This window comes from Saimiri boliviensis, chromosome Y (assembly GCF_048565385.1).
Source record: "Saimiri boliviensis isolate mSaiBol1 chromosome Y, mSaiBol1.pri, whole genome shotgun sequence".
Taxonomy (NCBI): Eukaryota; Metazoa; Chordata; class Mammalia; order Primates; family Cebidae; genus Saimiri; species Saimiri boliviensis.
The window spans coordinates 21777116-21800314 of record NC_133471.1 but is presented as its reverse complement, the minus strand read 5'-3'; the positions used below and the strand labels follow the sequence as shown (position 1 = coordinate 21800314).

The window sequence follows — 23199 nt, the reverse complement described above, 5'->3', positions numbered from 1 at the left end:
GGAGGCCGAGTCAGGTGGATCACCTGAGGTCAGGAGTTCGAGACCAGCCTGGCCAACATGGTGAAACTCCGTCTCTGCTAAACATACAAAAATTAGCTGGGTGTGGTGGTGGGCAGCTGTAGTCCCAGCTACTCGGGAGGCTGAGGCAGGACAATCGCCTGAACTCGAGAGGCGGAGGTTGCAGTGAGCCAAGATCCCGCCACTGCACTCCAGCCTGGGTGACAGAGCAAGACTTCATCTCGAAAAAACAACAAAGAAACAAACAAGAGAAAAACCCCCACTCAGACCATGGTCGCAATTTCTTGTGTTAGCTCAGCACAGACAGCGTGAGGTCAGGAGATCGAGACCATCCTGTCCAACACGGTGAAACCCGTGTCTACCAAAACACAAACAGCCAGCCGGGCGCGGTGCTGCGCGCCTGTAGTCTGAGTTACTCCCGAGTCTGAAGCAGGAGAATCGCTTGAACCTGGGAGGTTGAGGTTGCAGTGAGTCGAGATCCCAGTGCTGTGATTTCCACGGCGTTTCCACCGTGTAGCAAGAACTGACGCTCCCCTCCATGTGACATCAGCTCTGAGCTGCACAGGTGACATCAGCTCTGCACAGGTGACGTCAGCATGTGACATCAGCTCTGAGCTGCACAGAGCCGCCTCCTCCTGTCCCTGTCGCCCCGTCTTCCTCCTCCCCCTCCTGTTTCTCTCTCTCCCTTCCCTCCCTCCTCTCTCTCTGCCCCTGTACTATCAATTTCCGGTCGAATCCAGACTTTCCCAAAACACTAGACAAGTTTCACCCTACGTTCTTCTGTTTCTCCGAGTCTCACTAAATTACTCCTTGTTCCGTTGTGTGAGTCTGGGGAGTCCTGAGTGAACTTTTATTCACTTATTTAGAAAACAGAAATAACAACATCAACTAAAGCCACACAGCTTCCTTCAGGATTCCTATGGAGAATTCAGATGGAATTACTGAGAGCTAACACCTCTTCCTCCTCCTCCTCCTCCTCTTTCTGTTGAGACTGAGTCTCGCACTGTCGCCCAGGCTGGACTGCAATGGCAGAATCTCGGCTCACTGCAACCTCCGCCTCCCGGGTTCAAGCGATTCTCCTGCCTCAGCCTCCAGAGTAGCTGGGAGTAGAGGCACCCGCCACCACACCCAGCTAATTTTTGTATTTTTAGTAGAGAGGGGCTTTCACCATGGTGGCCAGGAAGGTGTTGATCTCGTGACCTCGTGATCCGCATACCTTGACTTCCCAAAGTGCTGGGATTACAGGTGTGAGCCACTGCACCCGGCCAGGACAGCTAGCTTCTTTTCTCCCCATGCCCAGAGCTGGGGCTCTGTCCCCTGCAGTCCTGGGGTCAGAGGTCCTCACACTTAGCACACAACAAAATCGGCCAGAGATCTTGTGAAAACAGTTGCACCCCTGGTGTTCGCGACTTGGCAGGTGTTAGGAGGCCTGATAATCTGCATTTCCAATTACCTCCTGGAGGCTGCTGGTCTCAGAGGCCACGCTGGAACTGTCACTAATTCTGGCTTCCTGTGTGGCTCTGGAAACCATACCCCATGGGCAAAATTCAGCGTATACCTGTTTTTGTACAGGCTACTGGCTAAGAATGGTTTTTATGTTCTGAAAGTGCTGTTAAAAGTTTTAAAGAGATGCTGGGTGTGGTAGCTCAAGCCTCTAATACCAGCACTTTGGGAGGACGAGGCTGGCGGATCACCTGAGGTTAGGAGTTTGAGACTAGCCTGGACAACAATGGGAACTCTGTCTCTACTAAAAATACAAGAAAAAAAAAAAGTCAGCTGGGCATGGTAGCAGGCACTTGTAATCCCATCTACCTGGGAGGCTGAGGCAGGAGAATCGCTTCAGCACACAGTCCTGATCCATGCACGCAGCTGGCTCCATGCACATGCATTCAGCATCTTCTTCCCTGTCTTCACCCATGCACACAGCCCTGACCCATGTACAGCTAGATCCATGCACATGCATTCAGCACTTCCTTCCCTGTCTTCACCCATGCACACAGTCCTGACCCATGCAAAAACCTGCATCTCATCCAAGCACGCATCCCTGATCCATGCACACAGCTGGCTCCATGCACATGCATTCGGCATCTCCCTCCCTGCCTTCCTTCATGTACACAGCCCTGATCCATGCACACAGCTAGACCCGTGCACACACTGAGACAATCGCTTGAACCCGGGAGGCGGAGTTTGCAGCGAGCCGAAGTTGTGCCAGCACTCCAGCCTCGGCAACAAGAGTGAAACTCTGTCTCCCCCCCCCCGCCAAAAAAAAAGATTCCTCAAGGATCTAGAACTAGAAATACCATTTGACCCAGCAACCCCGTCACTGGGTATATACACAAAGGATTATAAATCGTTCTATTATAAAGACACACGCACAAGTATGTTCATTGCAGCACTGTTTACAATAGCAAAGACTTGGAACCAACCAAAATGCCCACTGATGATAGACTGGATAAAGAAAATGTGGCACACCATAGACACCATGGAATACTATGCAGCCATAACAAAGGACGAGTTCGTGTCCTCTGCAGGGACATGGATGAAGCTGGAAACCGTCATTCTCAGCAAACTGACACAAGAACGGAAAACCAGACACCGCACGTTCTCACTCATAGGTGGGGGTTGAACAATGAGAACACATGGATGCAGGGAGGGGAGCATCACACACCGGGGCCTGTCGTGGGGTCGGGGGCTAGGGTAGGGATAGCAGGGGGTGGGGGGATTGGGGAGGGAGAGCATTAGGAGAAATCCCTAATGTAGATGGGGGGATGGGTGCAGCAAACCACCCTGGCACGTGTATACCTGTGTAACAATCCTGCACGCTCTGCACATGGACCCCAGAACTTAAAGTACAATAATTTTTTTTTAGAAAAAGAAAGAAATATGCCAAAGAGACTAGAGGCCCCCCACAAAGACTAAAACACCCCCTATCCGTCCAAGCTCTCATCTAGACCAAGGAGCTGCCGGTTCCCGGCAGAATTTAATGACCCGCCCCTGCGCAGCTGTCATTGACAGGCACCGTCTTCCTCACGTTCTGAGAATGATGGAGTGCGCTTCCCTGCTGGGGGCTTCTGCAGGGAAATGAAAGTTGCCTTGTGAATACACAACGCGGTCCTGTAAATCAGGCTCCCCGCGGCTTCAATAACACATCCTGTCTTATCTCCTGCTTTAGAAAAAAAATGATCATTGTAAGAGACTGGCAAGAGGACAGAAGATGCAAAAGTGTGAGCTCAATTCCAAGAATGCAGTGTGTTCCCTTTTTTTTTTTTTAAAAAAAATATTTATTATACTTTAAGTTCTGGGGTCCACGTGCAGAGCGTGCAGGATTGTGACGTAGGTACACACGTGCCAGGGTGGTTTGCTGCACACATCCCCACATTATCTACATTAGGGATTTCTCCGAATGCTCTCCCTCCCCAATCCGCCACCCCTGTTCTCCCTCCCTTATCCCCCCACCCCCTGCTATCCCTCCCGTAACCCCCACCCCCAGGCCCCAGTGTGTGATGCTCCCCTCCCTGTCTCCATGTGTTCTCACTGTTCAACTCCCACTTATGGGTGGGAACATGCAGTGTTTGCTTTTCCGTTCCTGTGTTAGTTCGCTGAGAATGACGGTTTCCAGCTTCATCCATGTCCCTGAAAAGGAAAGGAACTCATCCCTTTTTTATGGCTGCATAGTATTCCACGGTGTCTATGTGCCACATTTTCTTTATCCAGTCTGTCATTGATGGGCATTTGGGTTGGTTCCAAGTCTTTGCTATTGTGAATAGTGTCGCCACAAACACACGTGTGCATGTGTTCAAAGGAAAGGGAATCTTTTCTGTGAAGTGCCAGATGCCCGCTGGGGTTCCGGGGAGACTGAGCAGAAACGTAGTCAAATCTGCATAAAGCCACTCTTCATTCCTACGGACGGTTGAACTGCAAGCTACGAGAAACATTTCAGCTTCTTTCAGTGCAGTGAACGTTTGTTACATGCTCACCCACATACTGCCAGCTCTTGGGGCAAAGGAAGACGCTCTCAGAAATAACCCATGCCACCTCGGACCTTCCCACAGGCATGGGCACTGGGTGCATGGTCAGGCACAAGTGCAGGGAGGAAACAAGACGGAACACACACAAAATAGCACAGAGGATGGGGTTTCAAGCACACTGAACACAGCCAGAAGCGATGTAGTCGAGAGAGGAATGAATGGCTCCTAATTACATAATTACATAGGGCTTTCCAGCCGGGAAAACGCTTTCCCGTAGATTCTGTCAGCAATGCTCACAACAATCTTACGTGATATTATTATCCAGAATTAACAAATTAGAAAAATGAGAGGCATGGCGGGAAGGAGCAGAGAAGGCAGCAGCTGCAGGAAGTCGCCACATTCTGGTTCTTCGGGGACCCTTCCTCATCATCGCCCTTCTTCGCCTGCTTTGGGATCATGAGCCCTGATCCACGCACACGGCTGTCTCCGTGAGCATGCATTCAGCATCTTCTTCCATGATTTAGTCCATGCACACAGCTGGAGCTGATCCATGCACACAGCTGTCTTCATGCACATGCATTCAGCATCTTCTTCCATGATTTAGTCCATGCACACAGCCCTGATCCACGCACACAGCTGGAGCTGATCCATGCACACAGCTGTCTTCATGCACATGCATTCAGCATCTTCTTCCATGATTTATTCCATGCACACAGCCCTGATCCATGCACACAGCCCTGATCCATGCACACAGCCCTGATCCATGCACACAGCTGGCTCCATGTACATGTATTCAGCACCTCCCTCCCTGCCTCCACCCATGCACACAGTGCTGATCCACGCACACAGCCCTGATCCATGCACACAGCCCTGATCCACGCACACAGCCCTGATCCATGCACACAGCCCTGATCCACGCACACAGCCCTGATCCATGCACACAGCTGTATCCACGCACATGCATTCTGCACCTCCCTGCCTGCCTTCACGCACGCACACAGCTCTGATCCATGCACACAGCTCTGATCCATGCACACAGCTGTATCCATGTACATGCATTCCGCACCTCCCTCCCTGCCTGCATTTTTAAGGTGCAGTCTCTATCCCCCATTGCCCTCTCATTTGCAGATTCACATTCATGGTAGCACGGTGGGCGTATCTAAGCAGAGAGCCCTCAAAGTCAACTTTCCCCAAGTCCCCACTGGGGCATTTCCCCATTCCTCCATCTCTTGGACAGACACGATCATTCCTTCAAACAACCTCAGTCAGAAACCTCACACTCTCTACTCCTTTCCATATCCAACCAATCAAGCCCACTTTAGGCTTTGCGAAAACGGTCTCCGCCTGTTCCCGTGCACCGCCTCCAGCCCCAAAGGACCAGTGAAACCACGCCCTTAGCCACGTCGAGGAGTGTATGCATGTACTGTGGCTGTGTAACAAGCCAGCGCACACTCAGTGGGTTAAAACAGCACATGTGTGTCCTCTTAAAGTTCTAGAGGTTAGAAATCAGAAACTGGGGGTCACAGGGGTGAAATCGTGGTGTCAACAGGGCCGGTTCCTTCTGGAGGCTTCCAGGAAAAACCCTTTTCCTTGCCTTGCCCAGCCTCCAGGGGCTGTTCCTGTGGGCGCCTGGCCTCTTACTGCATCTTGAAAGCCAGGAGCCGTGTCACCTCTGCTTCTGACTTCTTTCTGTGGCTCCAATTTTCCTGTCTCCTACTTATGATGAGAGTACATGATGTTCCCATCCCAAGATCTCCAATTTAAGCAAATCTGCAAAGTCCTCAATTGCCAAACGGGTACGATGTACTCTGTTTGGGTGGTGATTACATTAAAAGTCCAGACAACATTACTACACAACACAGCCACATAGCCAGCCTGTCCTTGTGCCCCAAAATCTACTTTTAAAAACTCCCTTTGCCAAGGAACTTCCCTATCCACAAACTGTGGGGATGAGGATGTGGACATATTTGGGGCCATTATTCTGTCCACGAGATGGGGATCAGGTTGTGGACATCTTTGGGGCCATTATTCCATCTGTCACATGGGTATTACGATGTGGACATCTGTGGGGCCATTATTCTGTCTCTCATATGGGGATTCAGATGTGGACATCTTTGGGGTCATTATTCTGTCTGTCACATGGGAATTAGGACATGAACATCTTTGGGGCCATTATTCTGTCTAGAACACGGAGATTAGGATGTGGACATCTTTGGAGTAATTATTCTGTCTCCCACATGGGGATCAGGACGTGGACATCTTTGGGGCCATTATTCTGTCTCCCACATGGGGATCAGGTTGTGGACATCTTTGGGGCCATTATTCCATCTGTCACATGGGTATTAGGATGTGGACATCTGTGGGGCCATTATTCTGTCTCTCATATGGGGATTCAGATGTGGATATCTTTGGGGTCATTATTCTGTCTGTCACATGGGGATGAGGACGTGGACATCTTTGGGGCCATTATTCTGTCTAGAACACGGAGATGAGGATGTGGACATCTTTAGAATACACGATTCAGTCTATCTCCTGGGTCTGCCTCCTGTACTAGACCCCTCATGTGACTTCCAGTTTTTTAGAAGAGATCAGTGAATCACATTACCATTACCAGAAGTAGACCCATTACTTATCAATCAATCAATAAGCCAGCTAGTGAGATGACATCTAAAAATACAAAAACTAGCTCATTGTGATGGTGTGCTCCTGTAATCCCAACTATTCAGGAGGCTGAGGCAGGAGAATCGCTTGAACTCAGAAGGCGGAGGTTGCAGTGACCGTGATTGTGCTGCTGCACTCCAGCACGGGCAACACAGCGAGACGCCGTCTCCAAAAAATAAAGGAACACAAAGACGTGTACGTCACACAGATTCTCCCAGAGTCCACTAGGCAGGTCCTCCGAGTCTTTCTATTTTATTTTTTTGTTGAGATGGAGTTTCACTTTTGTTGCCCAGGCTGGAGTGTAATGGCACAATCTCGGCTCACTGCAACCTCTGCCTCACTAGCTCAAGTGATTCTCCTGCCTCAGCCTCCCAAGTAGCTGGGACTAGAGGCATGTGCCACCATGCCCGGCTAATTTTTTTGTATTTTTAGTAGAGATGGGGTTTCACCACGTTGGCCAGGCTGGTCTCGAACTCCTGATCTCAAGTGATCCGGCCACCTCAGCCTCCCAAACTGCTGGGATTACTGGCATGAGACACTGTGCCTGGCTGGTCTTCCAAGTCTTAATATAGAAGGCATGCACGCATACACACTAGGAAAAATACATATACAGCAATACAGAATTATCTTTATAAAGACAGCATCATAGCTACCACTGCTGCATAGACTTTTCTTTAAAATTCTGACATTATTTTTATTTCATTTCCATGCTAATGCATACTCTTCTGCTTTATAATTTTAAAGTTCCATAATGTTTTCTCTTATGTAAAGGCACTATGACTCAACCAATGCCCCGTCGCTGTTTTTAATCCAAATTTGCAGATGATAATCAAAGGATTAAGGAATGATTCATGTGGCTAGAATTCCACTTTGCTTGTTGAATATTTAGAAAAAAAATAAAATCAAGGCCAGTGACGATGGCTCATGCCTGTAATCCCAGCACTCTGGGAGGCCGAGGTGGGAGAATCGCTTGAAGCCAGGATTTCGAGGCTTCAGCAAGTGACGGAGTCATAATCCCAGCGCATAAGAGCATCCTGAGTGAAGAGTTAAATCCCATCTGTATGAAAAACTATGCTGCAGCCAGGGATACGGAGCAAGACCTAGCCTAGAAAACATTCTTTTTTTTTTTTTTTTTGAGACGGAGTTTCGCTCTTGTTACCCAGGCTGGAGTGCAGTGGCGTGATCTCGGCTCACCGCAACATCTGCCTCCTGGGTTCAGGAAATTCTCCTGCCTCAGCCTCCTGAGTAGCTGGGATTACAGGCACGCGCCACCACGCCCAGCTAGTTTTTTGTATTTTTAGTAGAGACGGGGTTTCACCATGTTGACCAGGATGGTCTCGATCTCTTGACTTCGTGATCCACCCACCTCGGCCTCCCAAAGTGCTGGGATGACAGGCTTGAGCCACCGCGCCCGGCCTGCCTAGAAAACATTTAAAAGAAAAAAGGAAGTGAATGTCCTCGGATACTGAAGTCATTCTGAGGAATTCATGGGATTTTATAAGGAACGTGTGCAAGTGTCAGTGTTTTGTTAGTGAAAACTTAGTGCTTACAAAAACTAATATTCTGTCAGGCGCAGTGGCTCACACCTGTCATCCCAGCGCTTCGGGAGGCAGACGGAGGTGGATCACCTGAGGTCAGGAGTTCAAGACCACCCTGGTCAACATGGGGAAACTCTGCCTCTACTAAAAATACAAAAATCAGCCAGGCATGGTTGCATATACCTGTAGTCCCAGCTACTCAGGAGGCTGAGGCAGGTGAATCGCTTGAACCCAGGACGTGGAGGTTGCAGTGAGCTGAGATTGCGCCACTGCACTCCAGCCTGGAAAACAAGAGTGAAACTTCGTCTCAAGAAAACCCCCCAAAAAGTAATATTTTGAAATTTCTTTGCTTGAGGAATTAGACATTCAAAGAACAATTGATAAGAAAGCAAACTGCAAAATAAGTGAGGTAATTAATCCCTTAGAAAAGTCCAGGCTGGCAGTGGACAGCTGATTTCATAAGAGACTTTGAGAGGAAACCAAGAGCAAAACCAGGCAGTCCAACGGGAAGAAGAGGGGATTTGTAGCCATGCTCATTCGTTCCGAACCTTGATGGAGCAGTTTTCTAAAGAGAAAAGCAGTCTAAACTGACTCACAAAGAGGTGGAAAGCTTCAACAAAGCCATACACGTTCAAGAAATGTTAAAAGCTGTGTGAGAATCGCTCTTCCTAACATTCCCCGGCCCACACGGTTTCGAAGGCGAACCGTGGCAGTGTTTCAAAAGCAGACACTTTAAAACATGATAATTAGATGGTTCTGCAATGCAATGGGAAAAACAGAAAAACTTCTCAAGGTTCTTTCTTTTCTTTTGCAAACAAATTATTAAAACTTCAGTATCCCAGCTTGAGATAGACAACAGAGAGAGTAAATCTATAGCTCCCAGGTCAATGTCACTGCAAAACACCTCCATGGGGATGGGCACGCGACTCTTGACTGTCATCCTAGCACTTGAGGATCTGGTGGACAGATCATTTCAGGTCAGGAGTTCGAGACCAGCCTGGCCAATGTGGTGAAACCCTGTCTTTACTAAAAATACAAAAACTAGCCAGGCATGGTGGGACACACCTGTAATCCCAGCTACTCAGGAGGCTGAGGCAGGAGAATTGCTTGAACCTTGGAGGTAGAGGTTGCAGTGAGCCGAGACAGCAACACTGCATCCCAGCCCGGGTGACAAGAGCAAAACTCTGTCAAAGAAAGAAAGAAGGAAGAAAGGGAGGGAGGGAGGGGAAAAGAAAGTTTGAACCCAGGAGGTGGAGGTTGCAGTGAGCCAAGATCACACCACTGCACTCCAGCCTGGTTGACAGCAAGACTCCATCTCAGAAACAAACAAAAGATCTTCATCCAAAAACCAGAAGGGAATAGCTGGGGTACGAGTCATTGCCCTGCGTCAGAAGATCACGTATCAGGACAACGAAGATCACTGCAGAAATGTGGGCCATTCAATTGTTGGGTCTTGAAACACCAACACCCCAAAGTCTGGTGCTTTGTCCTCCTCAACTGAGGGACAAGCCTTACTGCCCAGGCTGGAGGGCAGTGGCACAACCTCGGCTCACTGCAACCTCCGCCTCTGGGTTCAAGTGATTCTTCCACCTCAGCCACCCGAGTAGCTGGGACCACAGGCGCGTGCCACCACGCCCAGCAAATTTTTGTATTTTTAGTAGAGACAGGGTTTCGCCATGTTGGCCAGGATGGTCTGGATCTCTTGACCTCGTGATCTGCCGGCCTTGGCCTCCCAAAGTGCTGGGACTGCAGGCGTGAGCCACCATGCCCGGCCTCATGTGGTCTTAAAACTAACCTTTGAGCTGGATGGCCTGTCAATGGCGGGGAGGTGAACCAGGGATGTTACCCACTAATGGTGTTTGCTTTGGGCATCAGAACCTGTCCTTTGATCTTCAACCTCTACTGGTCTATACTCAAGCATTTGCCAACTAAACTTTACTGAGTAAATGCAAGTCTCACTGGCTGGTTGGGGCCAGCGGCTGCTATATCTTTACAGAATTCTCCAAGGAGTCTGCAAGCCAACCAGTCCCTCGGTTGAACTGGCCAAAATACAATATCTGTGTGTCCATGTGCTTTATTCATCCGTCACTAAGTTAAGGTCTGCAGTACGGACAGCCACAGGCAGTGATCTCGACACCCCTGTTGATTTCTGTGTCTCCCAAGGCACAGGGTAAAGCTCTCCTCTGAAATTCCCCAAAGTCCGGACCCGCCAGAGGAGGAGGAAGGACCCGGGGCCCCTTCCCTGGGTTTCTGAACCCATATCGCAGGAGGGAAGCCTGGCGTCGGTCAACAGCTGTGTACAAATGCCTCAGAAACCACTGTCTGTTCTGTGGGTTCAAGCACCTCTGTCACGGGCTGCTGTACATTCTTCCAACCCATTCACTTCCCTTAAAAACCATTTACCGTTCCCCTAAATTCACCCCAATTCCCCACCCTTTGTCCCCTAAAAAGAAGAGTACATACCCCGCAGTGTGACAGGGCAATCCCTCTTTCTCCTCCATGTATGAGAATACATTTTCATGACCTTTCCTTTATTCATCTTGCAATAAGGGAAACTGTATTTTGTGAGTTGATTTTTCGGCAAACCTTTGGAGGGCAAAGGGGGATGTTTTTCCCTTGGCCCCTACCACAGCCTCGCCAAAGGGTCTCCAGCTCCTAAGAAGATTCATTTATGGCCACCACACCGTGACAGACAGTCACCCACCGAGCGCAGACAATCAGGGTTTTGGGGTGAGAATGTACAAATAAATCCCGGAATCTATGCACCCAGCACCCCACACACGCTGCCTAGAAGTGGCTGTGTCAGAGATGTGTGAGCCGCAGTGACTCCATCTTCAGCAGGCGCTGGGTAAACTGAGGCTGAGCCCTCCCAGATGGTGAAGGCATTCTAAGGCACAGGATGAGACAGGAGGTCGGCACAAGACACAGGTCATAAAGACCGTGCTGACAAAACAGCCTGCAGTCACGGAGCCGGCCAGAACCCAGCGGAACCAAGATGGCGACAAGAGGGCCCTCCGGTCTTCCTCACTGCTACGCTCTCACCAGAGCCATGACAGACTGCACACGCCGTGGCGACCTCAGGAAGCCACCCTGTATGGTCTAAAAGGCGGAGGCCTGCGAACCCACCCCTTGTTTAGTGTATCATCAAGGAATAACCATAAACATGGGAAACCAGCTGCCCTCGGGGCTGCTCTACAGAATCACCATTCTTTATTCACTTATTTTATCTTTTTTTGTTGTTTTCTGAGACTGAGTATTGCTCTGTCACCGAGACTCAAGTGCAGTGATGTGATCTCCGCTCACTGCAACCTCTACCTCCCCGGTTCAAGCAATTCTCTGCCTCAGCCTCCTGAGTAGCTGGGCTTATAGGCACCTGCCACCACGCCTGGCTAATTTTTGTATTTTTAGCACAGACGGGGTTTCACCATGCTGGCCAGGCTGGTCTCGAACTCCTGACCTCAGGATCCACCCACCTTCGCCTCCCAAAGTACTGGGATGACAGGCGTGAGCCACCGCGCCCGGCCTATGATTTTCTGGATAAACTTGCTTTCCTTTTTGCACTGCAGACTGCTGTGAATTATTTCTTGCATGAGATCCAAGAACCCTGTCTGGGGTCTGCTCGGGGAGCTCCTATTTCCTGTCAACAGCTCCAGGCGTAGCCGTGAAAGCACAGACGCTGAAGCGCCTTACCTTGAAAAGCAACCAGCCGAGAAGCTTCTTCACTAGACGTGTACCCCAGAACACATGTCTGTAGAGGCCCGTGTCCACCACGCCGGGGTCCACCACGTTGGCCGTCACGTGGCTCCCCGCAGCCGCCAGCAGCCGCTGCAGGTGGTAGGTGAACAGGACGAGGGCCAGCTTGCTCTGGGCGTAGGCTCCGTGGGGTGAGTAGCAGGCACTTCAGGGCAAACAGGACAAACAGGACAAGCTGTAAGAGGCTGACGGCATTCACACCGAAACGCTTCGTCCTCACGGCACCCGTGGCTTTGGCCACGTCTACAGGCAGCCACCTCCCCTGGACCCACGTGTGATCACGCAGTCTGTTGGCCAGTTTTGCAATGCATGTGGATTTTTCTAGTTCGTCTTTCTATTACAAACGCATCCCTTAATTGTACTGGGGTGAGAGATGTTAAATTACGTCGCTAATTTTTTTTTTGAGGCTCACTATGTCCACCCAGTTATGAATAACCCACCCTTGTTTAGCATATCATCAGGAAATCACCATAAAAATGGGCAAACAGCAGCCCTCGGGGCTGCTCTGCCTGTGGACTAGCCATTCTTGATTCCTTTTTTTCATTCTATTTTTTTGAGACGGAGTCTTGTTCTGTCCCCCCAGGCTGGAGTGCAGCGGCATGATATTGGCTTACCGGAACCGCCTCCTCCCAGGTTCAAGTGATTCTCCTGCCTCAGCTTCCTGAGTAGCTGGGATTATAGGCACGTGTCACCACCCCCAGCTAATTTTTATATTTTTAGTAGAGACGGGGTTTCACTATATTAGCCAGGCTGGTCTGCAACTCCTGGCCTCATGATCCACCCAGCTCAGCCTGCCAGAGATGTTAAATTCTTTTTTTTTTTTTTTTTGAGACAGAGTCTCGCTCTGTCACCCAAGCTGGAGTGCAGTGGTGTGACCTCAGCTCACTGCAACCTCCGCTTCCCATGTTCAAGCGATTCTCTTGCCTCAGCCTCCAGAGCACCTAGGATTACAGGCGTGTGCCACCACGCCCAGCTCATTTTTGTATTTTTAGTAAAGCCAAGGTTTCACCAGGTTAGCTAGTGTGGTCTTGAACTCCTGACCTCGTGATCCACCTGCCTTGGCCTCCCAAAGTTCTGGGATTACAGGCGTGAGCCACCACCGTGCCTGGCCAGAGATGTTAAATTATGTTACCATTTTTTTTTTTTTTTTTTTTTTTGAGATAGAATCTCACTCTGTCGCCCAGGCTGGAGTGCAATGGTGCAATCTCGGCTCACGGCAACCTCCACCTCCTGGGTTCAAGCGATTCTCTTTCCTCAGCCTCCCGAGTAGCGGAGACTACAGGCACTCGCCCCCACACCCGGCTATTTTTTGTATTTTTAGTAGACGTGAGGTTTCACCAGGTTACCCAGGCTGGTCTTGAACTCCTGACCTCAGGGGATCCGACTTTGACCTCCCAAAGTGCTGGGTTTACAGGCATGAGCCACAGTGCCAGGACTGCAATACGAATTTTTGAAAGGGGGTTCTTAATGTTTTAATTTTTTGAAGTTCTAATTATTATCACTATATAATAATTATACATATTTCCATGGCACATGTGATATAAATTGTGTTGTTTTTGAGACAGTGTCTCCCCTTGCCCAGGCTGGAGTACAGGAGTGCAGTCATAACTCACGGTAGCCTCAAACTCTTGGGCTCAAGTGATCTTCCTGCCTCAGCCTCTAGGTCAGCTTGGAAAGCAGGTGCGCATCACCACGCCAAGCTAATTTTAATTTTTTTTTGTAGAGATGGTGTCTAGTTTATGTTAATCCGGCTGGCCTTGAACTGCTGGCCTGAAGTGATTCTCAGGCCTGTATTCCCAGCACTTTGGAAGGCCAAGGCAGGAGGATCCATTGACCTCAGAAGTTTGAGACCAGCTTGGGCAACACAGCAAGACCCCATCTCTACAAAAATTTTTTTAAAAATTAGCTGGGTGTGGAGGCAAGTATTTGTGGTTCCAGTTACCGTGGAGGGTGAGGTAAGTGGATTGCTTGAGCCCACAAGGTCGAAGCGGCGGTGAGCCAGGTTCACTCCACGGCCCTCTAGCCTGGGCAACACAGTGAGACCCTGATTCCAAAACGAAGAAAAACAGAACGAAACTGGTCTCTGACCCCAAATCCGGGAGACAGATTTGAGCCTGACCTTTGTGTTTTTGCTCTGCAGCCTTGCAACAAAAGAAATACCAGAAAAAAAGAAATACTCTTTCTGAAAAGCCCGTGATTCGGTCTTCGCCCCTGTGGACATGAAGCAGGAAGCCCATTTGCTGAATAAAAGGAACAGAAGATTTTCTTTTTCCCTTAAACTTGATTTCCTCTGATATTAACGTAGCTCATCAGCTCTTTTGGGGGTGGGGATGGATGTGCCCTCCTGGCTGTTTTTCCCTTATCCTTTCAACCTCAATGATTATTTTTTATAATACGAGAAAAGTCATGGATGTAATCCACCCAATTAAGCATTCACCACGTTTCAGCGCGGATGCACACGCGGCTGCATGCCACCCGTGACGCGTCCTCCCACCATCTATTGAATGCTACTTGTGCATCTGCTCTCCTTTATTGGTTTGTTCGTTTTTGAGACAGAGTCTCGCTCTCTCGCCAGGCTGGAGTGCAGTGGTGCGATCTCGGCTCACCGCAACCTCCGCCTCCTGGGCTCACGCGACCCTCCTGCCTCAGCCTCCTGAGTAGCTGGGACTACAGGCGCCCGCCACCACGCCACGCTCATTTTTGTATGTTTAGTAGAGATGGGGTTTCACCATCTTGGACAGGGCAATCTCTGTCTCTTGACCTCATGATCTGCCTGCCTCGGCCTCTCAAAGTGTTGGGATTACAGGCATGAGCCATCACACCTGGCCTGTTTTGTCTTTTTTGAAGCAGGGTCTCACTGTGTCACCCAGGCTGGAGTGCAGTGACACAATCCTGGCTCACTGAAATCACCACCTGCCCGTTTCAAGCGATTCTCCTGCCTCAGCCTCCCAAAGTGCTGGGATTATAGGCGTGAGCCACTGCACCTGGCCTGTTTTGTTTCTTTTTGAAACAGGGTCTCACTCTGTCACCCAGGCTGGAGTGCAGTGGCGCGATCTCGGCTCAGTGAAACCACCACCTGCCCTGTTCAAGCAATTCTCCTGCCTCAGCCTCCCAGGTGGCCCAGGACTCCAGGTGCCTGCCATCACACTCACCTAATATTTTTGTATTTTTAGCAGAGACGGGAGTTTTGCCATGTTGGCAGGCTGATACCCAACTCCTGACCTCAAGTGATCCACCTGCCTCAGCCTCCCAAGGTGCTCGGATTACAGGCATGAGCCACTGTGTCTGGACTGTTTTTTTGGAACAAGGTCTCACTGTGTCACCCAGGCTGGAGTGCAGTGGCATGATCTTGGCTCACTGCAACCTCCTCAGCGTCCCGAGTAGCCCGGAGTATAGGTGCCCGCCAACATACTCAGCAAATTTTTTGTATTTTTAGTAGAGATGGGAGTTTTACCATATTGGCCAGGCTGTTCTCGAACTCCTGACCTCAAGGTATCCACCTGCCTCAGCCTCCCAAAGTGCAGAGATGACAGGCATGAGTCACCTGTGGTCTTTTCTTTTAAATTCTCATCCAGGCTGGAATGCAGCCTCACAACCTCTGCGTCCCGAGTTCAAGCAATTCTTGTGCGTCGGCCTCCAGAGTAGCTGGGATTACAGGCACACGCCACCACGCCTAGCTGATTTTTTTTGTATTTTTACTAGAGATGGGGTTTCACGATGTTAGCCAGGGTGGTCTCGAACTCCTGACCTCACGTGATCCACCCTCCCAGACCTCCTAAAGTGCTCCATTATAGGCGTGAGCCACCGCGCCCGGTCACATATGGTCTTTGTGATGAGTCTCAAATCATAAAACACATTTGCACAAGCAATTTTGCAAATTTACCAAGCTACGAAGAATTTTCCTCACACGTATTGCGAGGTCTGCAGTGTGCTAGGCCCACATGAAACTCTGTGCACCTTGGTTCAAGCAGCTTAGAGAAATGTTTTAGCATCACACGACATGGTGATAAAACTTGACCCAATAACTGTGGTACAGTGAGAAATGTCCGCCTCTCTGTCCCTCGTAAGCTCAATCACCAGAAGCTTAGAAAACTGGCTGTATCCAGCTATGCCCTTCTAAGTATGTCCCACCTTTTACAGTGATGCCTTAGAAATACTTATTATTATTATTTTTTTGAGATGGAGCCTCGTTCTGTTGCCCAGGCTGGAGTGCAATGGTGTGATCTCGGCTCACCACAACCTCAGCCTCCTGGGTTCAAGTGATCCTCCTGCCTCAGCCTCCCAAGTAGCTGGGATTACAGGCACCTGCCACCGTGCCCGGCTAATTTTTTGTATTTTTAGTAGAGACAGGGTTTCACTATGTTGGTCAGGCTGGTCGCGAACTCCTGACCTGAGGTGATCCACCCGCCTTGGCCTCCCAAAGTGCTGGATTAGAGGCCTGAGCCACCTTGCCCTTGCTGGCCAGAAACCGTTTTGAAAGAGCTGTTATTTGTGGTGTTGCATTGTGTGCCTTGAAGGTACATAGCCGTCATACACTCCTTTCAGAATATAATGTTAGGAATAGGCCACTGGCTGTAGAATTGGCCTCATAGTTCTTTTCAATAAGACAAGGAGAAGTATTTGAGCAGTAACGTTTTCCTCTGGCTCCAGAGATGCCCAGAGGAAATCAACTTGCTATACAATGACCTGAATACTATTTCAAGGTGGCCGAAGGTTCATAGCTCTTGCTTCTTTTAGATATATATATATAAGTATATTTTAATTTTCTGAATTGAGCACATGGTCTACGTATCCTAAAGGAAGCTGTGAAAGGAGAGTACCCTCGGTCCCCAAAATCAAAAAGCTAAAAAAACAGTCAAGCTGGAACGTGCTCAAGGCAAACCCACCTTCCATTCTGTTCAGTCAGCCCGTGCTCACTGCGATAGATGCATGTCTGACCGCCTTCTTTGGAAACACTACTCAGAAACCCAAAAGAATGCAACCATTGGCTGGGCATGGAGGCTGTCATCCCAGCACTTTGGGAAGCTGAGGCGGGCGGATCATGAGGTCAGGAGATCGAGACCATCCTGGCCAACATGGTGAAACCCCGTCTCTACTAAAATCCAAAAAATTGGCCATGCGTGGTGGCACACTCCTGTAATCCCAGCTACTCTGGAGGCTGAGGCGGGAGAATCGCTTCAACCAGGGAGGCAGAGGTTGCAGTGAACCAAGATCACAGCACTGCACTCCAGCCTGGGCAACAGAGCAAGGCTCTATCTCACAAAAAAAAAAAAAAGAAAGAAAGAAAGAAAAAAAAGAATGCACCATTTGCATGTCACCCACCTGTGACCTGGGAGCCCCTCCCTGCCCCAGTTCTCCGTGCCTTTCAATGACTGTACTTCCTTTTTTTTCTGAGATGGACATTGGCTCTTGTCGCCCAGGCTGGAGCGCAATGGCACAGTCTCACCTCTCTGCAACCTCCGCCTCCTGGGTTCAAGTGATTCTCCTGTCTCAGCCTCCCCAGTAGATGGGATTATGTGTCCACCACCATGCCTGGCTAATTTTTTTTTTTTTCTTTTTCTTTTTTTTTTTTTTTTTTTTATACGCAGTTTCGCTCTTGTTACCCAGGCTGGAGTGCAATGGCGTGATCTCGGCTCACGGCAACCTCTGCCTCCTGGATTCAGGCAATTCTCCTGCCTCAGCCTCCCGAGTAGCTGGGATTACAGGCATGAGCCACCATGCCCAGCTAATGTTTTGTATTTTTAGTAGAGACGGGGTTTCACCATGTTGACCAGGATGGTCTCGATCTTTTGACCTCGTGATCCACCCGCCTCGGCCTCCCAAAGTGCTGGGATTGCAGGCTTGAGCCACCGCGCCCGGCCTAATTTTTTGTATTTTTAGTGGAAATGGTGTTTCACTATGTTGGCCAGGCTGGTCTCGAACTCCTGACTTCAGATGATCCACCCAGCTCAGCCTGTCAAAGTGCTGGGATTACAGGCGTGAGCCACCACGCCCGCCCCAATGTAGTTCATACATATATTGATGTATCACATCTCTCTAAAGTAATAAAACCAAGCTCCGCCCTGACCACCTGAAACACGTATCGTCAAGATCTCCTGAGGCTATGTCGTGGGCATGCGTCCTTAAATTTGGCAAAATAAACTTTCTAAATGAACTGAGTCCTGTCTCAAATTGTTGGGGTTCACAAAAGCATCTCAGATGTATTTTGAATATCGGCATGATATTTATGCTAAATAAATAAACACTACATCAAAAAGCATAAAAGAATGTTTAACACATTCAAAACAGTACAAGGAAGACATGGTCATCATACGCGTTCCAGAAAAAGCATCAGTGAAAATCCAGTGCATCGCACCAACAAAGGCCGTTCCTAACCAAGAATAGAAAAGTGACATAAACAAAGTACACTTTGACCTAAGGGTTTGGAAAAGAAGAATCACCACGCTTTCCCGTGGAAAACACGCCAAAGAAACCAAAAAGATCAGAGCAAATGAGAAACGCAGCTGAAAACGGTATACACATAAGCGAAATCCCGGGGGAACAGAGTCCGGGACTGCTTTCTTTTTGCTGTTCTTGTTGCTGTTTTTATTTGACACAGAGTCTCACTCTGTTGCCCAGGCTGGAGTGCCGTGGTTCGATCTTGGCTCACTGCAGCCTCCGCCTCCAGGGTTGGAGCGATTCTCCTGCGTCAACCTCCTGAGTAGCTGGGACAACAGCCACACGACACCACACCCAGATGGTTTTTGCATTTAGAGTAGACTCGGGGCTTCATCGGGATAGCCAGGCTGGTCTCGAACTCCTGACCTTAGGTGATCTGCCCACCTCAGCTTCCCAAAGTGCTGGGATGAGAGACGTGAGTGGCTGGCCCTGGTGTGGCTTCATCCACTTCCTGTTATAAAATGTTCAGTATACACTGTATTTCCCAGATGAAAAGGAGAACATCACAACTACAGAGCAGGGAGGAAACGCTATAAAAAAATTAGATGCCCTCTATATTAATATATGTAATTTTTCATAAAGTAAATGAACAAAACCAATAATTTATGCCGAGGCTGGGTCTCAGGAACGGACACACTAAAATGAAGAGCTCATAAGCAGCCTCAGGAGCAAACCTTTCTCTCTGACCTTCTCCCAGCCCGTCTCTCAGACCCATTTTGCCCCACGATACCAATAGAAACTAGAATCACTGTTTCACAAGGTGGGTCCTAGGAACCAAAACACCTTTACCGCCACGCCAGCCATAAATCCTAACAACAGAACTCTTAACTTTCCCTCCACCCTGAGTATATAAAAACTGGCCATAAAGGAATTCCCAGGCCTGGCACAGTAGCTCACGTCTGTAATCGAAGCACTTTGGGAGGCTGAGGTGGGTGGATCACTTGAGGTCAGGAGTTCGAGACCAGCCTGGCCAGCATGGAGAAACCCTGTCTCTACTAAAAACACAAAAATTAGCTGGGTGTGGTGGCAGATGCCTGTTGCACCACCTACTTAGGATGCTGAGGCAGGAGAATCGCTTGAACCCAGGAGGCGGAGGTTACAGTGAGCTGAGATCGCGCCACTGCACTCCAGCCTGGGCGACAGAGCAAGACTCTGTCTGGAAAAAAAAAAAAAAAATTAAGAGACGGGAAGAATTAAGACAAGGAAATGGAGCCGTTCCGAGCTCAAGTCCCGTCTTTGATCCAAGATAAACTGCAAACCCCCAATTACTGTCGAGATATCTTTTCAGGCAAACTTCTCTGATCTCCTCACCCCACGGAAACAGGGAGTCATTAAGAGCAGGGAGGCAGAGACTGGCTTTCCTGCTGGCACAAGCGTCTTTTCACTGTCACGTACCAGCATTTGCTTCTGAATCTGCGGGGTTGATGGATGGGTAAGAGGAATGGTTACTTTAAAAAGCAGAGCATGTACCATCCAAAGGCGGATTTCTCCAGAGTAAATGGATGGCTTGTGTAATTACGGCTTTACACGGTAGCGTGGAGAAGAGGGAACTAACATTGTTTAAAAATACACACTGGGGGCAGGGGGAAAGTCCATACATTTCTCTACAGGAGGTGGAGAAATACATTCAAGAGGGCAGGTAGTTTCAGGAGAGATTCCCTGGGGTGGAAGTTAGGGATAAAGCCATATCCACACCAGAAATGGGAAAGAATGGGCCAGGCGCGGTGGCTCACACCTGTAATCCCAGCACTTTGGGAGGCCGAGGTGGGTGGATCACCTGAGATTGGGAGTTTGAGATCAGCCTGACCAACCTCAATGGAGAAACCCTGCCTCTATTAAAAATACAAAATTAGCCGGTAGTGGTGGCGCACGCCTATAATCCCAGGTACTCAGGAGGCTGAGGCAGGAGAATCGCTTGAACCCGGGAGGCGGAGGTTGTGGTGAGCTGAGATGGTGCTATTGCACTCCAGCCTGGTGACACGGTGAGACTGTGTCTCAAAAACAAAAGTAAAAGAAAGAAAGAAATGAAGACTGAGCCAACTTTTGAGTGCTGATGATAGGAAAGAAGCTGTTTCTATGTTACCGTGCCAGGACTGCAGGATACACACATGTCATATCTCGGTACCTCCCCAGCTAGCCTCTGTAAGCGGTGTCCTTTTATATGGATCAACAGCCAGTATTTGCATTGATTATTTATCCACTCTGAGGGGCAGCTGTATAGAAGCAGAGACAATTGAATGGCTTTATGTCAACTTCCTGTGAACACGTTGCACTGCAATGCATTTCCATTGCAGGAGAGTAGTGGGCAATCACACTGCAAATGCAATTACGGAAATTCAGTCTGCTACTCATGGCCTAGTTGAACGCAGGTATTTTTCCAGTGCTCATTAAACCTCATGACAATCACTGTTTCAGTGAGCAACTATGGCTGGCATCGAATACATTTATAACAATCCTTCATGTCTACACTGAATTTTCCCTTTGAGAGAACAAACTATTATATTCTTTCTAGGATATCTACATTTAACATACTTGATAACTACCATCTACATGTAACATTCTCGACAACTATCATCTACATGTAACATTCGTGATAACTATCATCTACATGTAACATTCGTGATAACTATCATCTACATGTAACATTCTTGAGAACTATCTACATGTCACATATCATCTACATGTAACAATTTCGAGAACTATCATCTACATGTAACATTTTCGACAACTATCATCTACATGTAACATTTGTGATAACTATCATCTACATGTAACATTCTTGAGAACTAGCTACATGTCACATTTTTGATAACTATCATCTACATGTAACAATCTCGAGAACTATCATCTACATGTAACATTCTCGACAACTATCACTTACATGTAACATTCTTGCAACTATCTACATGTAACATTCTTGACAACTATCATCTACATGTAACATTCTTGATAACTATCATCTACAGGTAACATTCTTGACAACTATCACCTACATTTAACATCTTGACAACTATCACCTACATTTAACATCTTGACAACTATCACCTACATGTAACATTCTTGATGACTATCATCTACATGCAACATTCTCGACAACTATCATCTACATGTAACATTCTTGACAACTATCTACATGTAACATTCTTGCAACTATCTACATGTAACATTCTTGACAACTATCATCTACATGTAACATTCTTGATAACTATCATCTACATGTAACATTCTTGACAACTCTCACCGACATTTAACATCTTGACAACTATTACCTATATTTAACATCTTGACAACTATCACCTACATGTAACATTCTTGATAACTATCACCTATATGTAACATTCTCGACAACTATCACCTACATGGAATATTCTTGACAAGTATCACCTACATTTAACATCTTGACAACTGTCACCTACATGTAACATTCTCGATAACTATCATGTACATGAAACATTCTTGACAACTATCACCTACATTTAACATCTCGACAACTATCACCTACATGTAACATTCTTGACAAACTATCACCTACATTTAACATCTCGACAACTATCACCTACATGTAACATTCTTGACAAACTATCACCTACATGTAACATCTCGACAACTATCACCTACATGTAACATTCTTGACAACTATCACCTACATGTAACATTCTTGATAAGTATCAACCCACCATGAACTCAGAACATACTGTGAACAAAGAGACTTCTTTTGAGTTTTTCTGCTAACAGAAAAAAAGACAAAACACCCCGGGACGTGGCATGTATCTTGTAAATTGTTTCCTCATCCAGAAACCCTGATATTTTGGCTAATAGACACATAGTGAGTGTGTCAGCTGACCGATGTATATATCACGACACAGGGGGAATGTGTTAAACCTTTAGTGAAACCCGAATCGGTATTGGATAGCACACTCAAAACACGTTTCACAACTCACAGTCTATACACGATAGTTTCACCTGATGTGAAGACATGCTTAGAAATAAAATAATAAAGAAGTGGCCCAAAGTGACCTAAGTTGAGAAACTCAAACCAAAACATCCACGTTCACAGAGAGGCACGCCCATACGTATAACGCCTCCATCACTGAGTCTTTAAAGGGACATCAGAGTGAAATAAGGAATTTCTTAAATGGATAATCTGTCATGGCTGGATGGCGTGGCTCATGCCTGTAATCCCACCATTTTGGAAAGCTGAGGTGGGGGGATCATTTGAGATCAGGAGTTCAAGTCCAGCCTGACCAACATGGTGAAAACCCATCTCTACAAACAAATACAAAAATTAGCCAGGCATGGTGGTGCTGCCTGTAATTCCAACCACTCGGGACGCTGAGACAGGAGAATTGCTTGAATACGGGAGGCGGAGGTTGCAGTGAGCTGAGATCACGCCACTGCCCTCCAGCCTGGGTGCCTATGTATCCCAAGAGCGAAACTCCATCTCAAATAAAATAAAATATAACAAACTTAAGGGTCTCAGAGGAAAGGAATCTTAAAGAATAGAACATACATTGGGAGGTCTGTGTCCCTGTTTTTTTTTTATTTTATTTTATTTTTTTGAGAGTTTGTCTTGTGCTGTCACTGAGGCTGGGCTGGACTGCAGCGGCTCGATCTTGGCTCACTGCAACCTCACCTCCCTGGCTCAAGCGATTCTCCTGCCTCAGCCTTCCACGTAGCTGGTGTTGCAGGCATCCGCCAGCAAGCCTGGCTGATTTTTTTGTAGAGATGGGGTTTCGCCACGTTGGCCAGGCTGTTCTCGAACTCCTGACCTCAGGTGATCTCTCGCCTCTCCTGGAAGTTTGTTTTCAATAGCTCATGCCTGG

At 48.1% G+C, this 23199-nt stretch overlaps 1 protein-coding gene across 15 annotated transcripts in view; it reads right to left on the bottom strand.

The window, feature by feature from the left end:
• DHRSX (dehydrogenase/reductase X-linked) overlaps positions 1-23199 on the bottom strand; it is a 195896-nt gene that overhangs the window by 25465 nt on the left and 147232 nt on the right. For 14 of the 15 annotated variants that reach the window (XM_074392358.1, XM_074392360.1, XM_074392363.1 and 11 more), the window contains one exon: positions 11876-12083. The exons of the other annotated variant lie outside the window; for it this stretch is intronic. In XM_074392358.1, coding sequence (XP_074248459.1) covers positions 11876-12083 — 208 coding nt within the window. The remainder of the gene's footprint in view (positions 1-11875; positions 12084-23199) is intronic. 15 annotated transcript variants of the gene reach the window in all.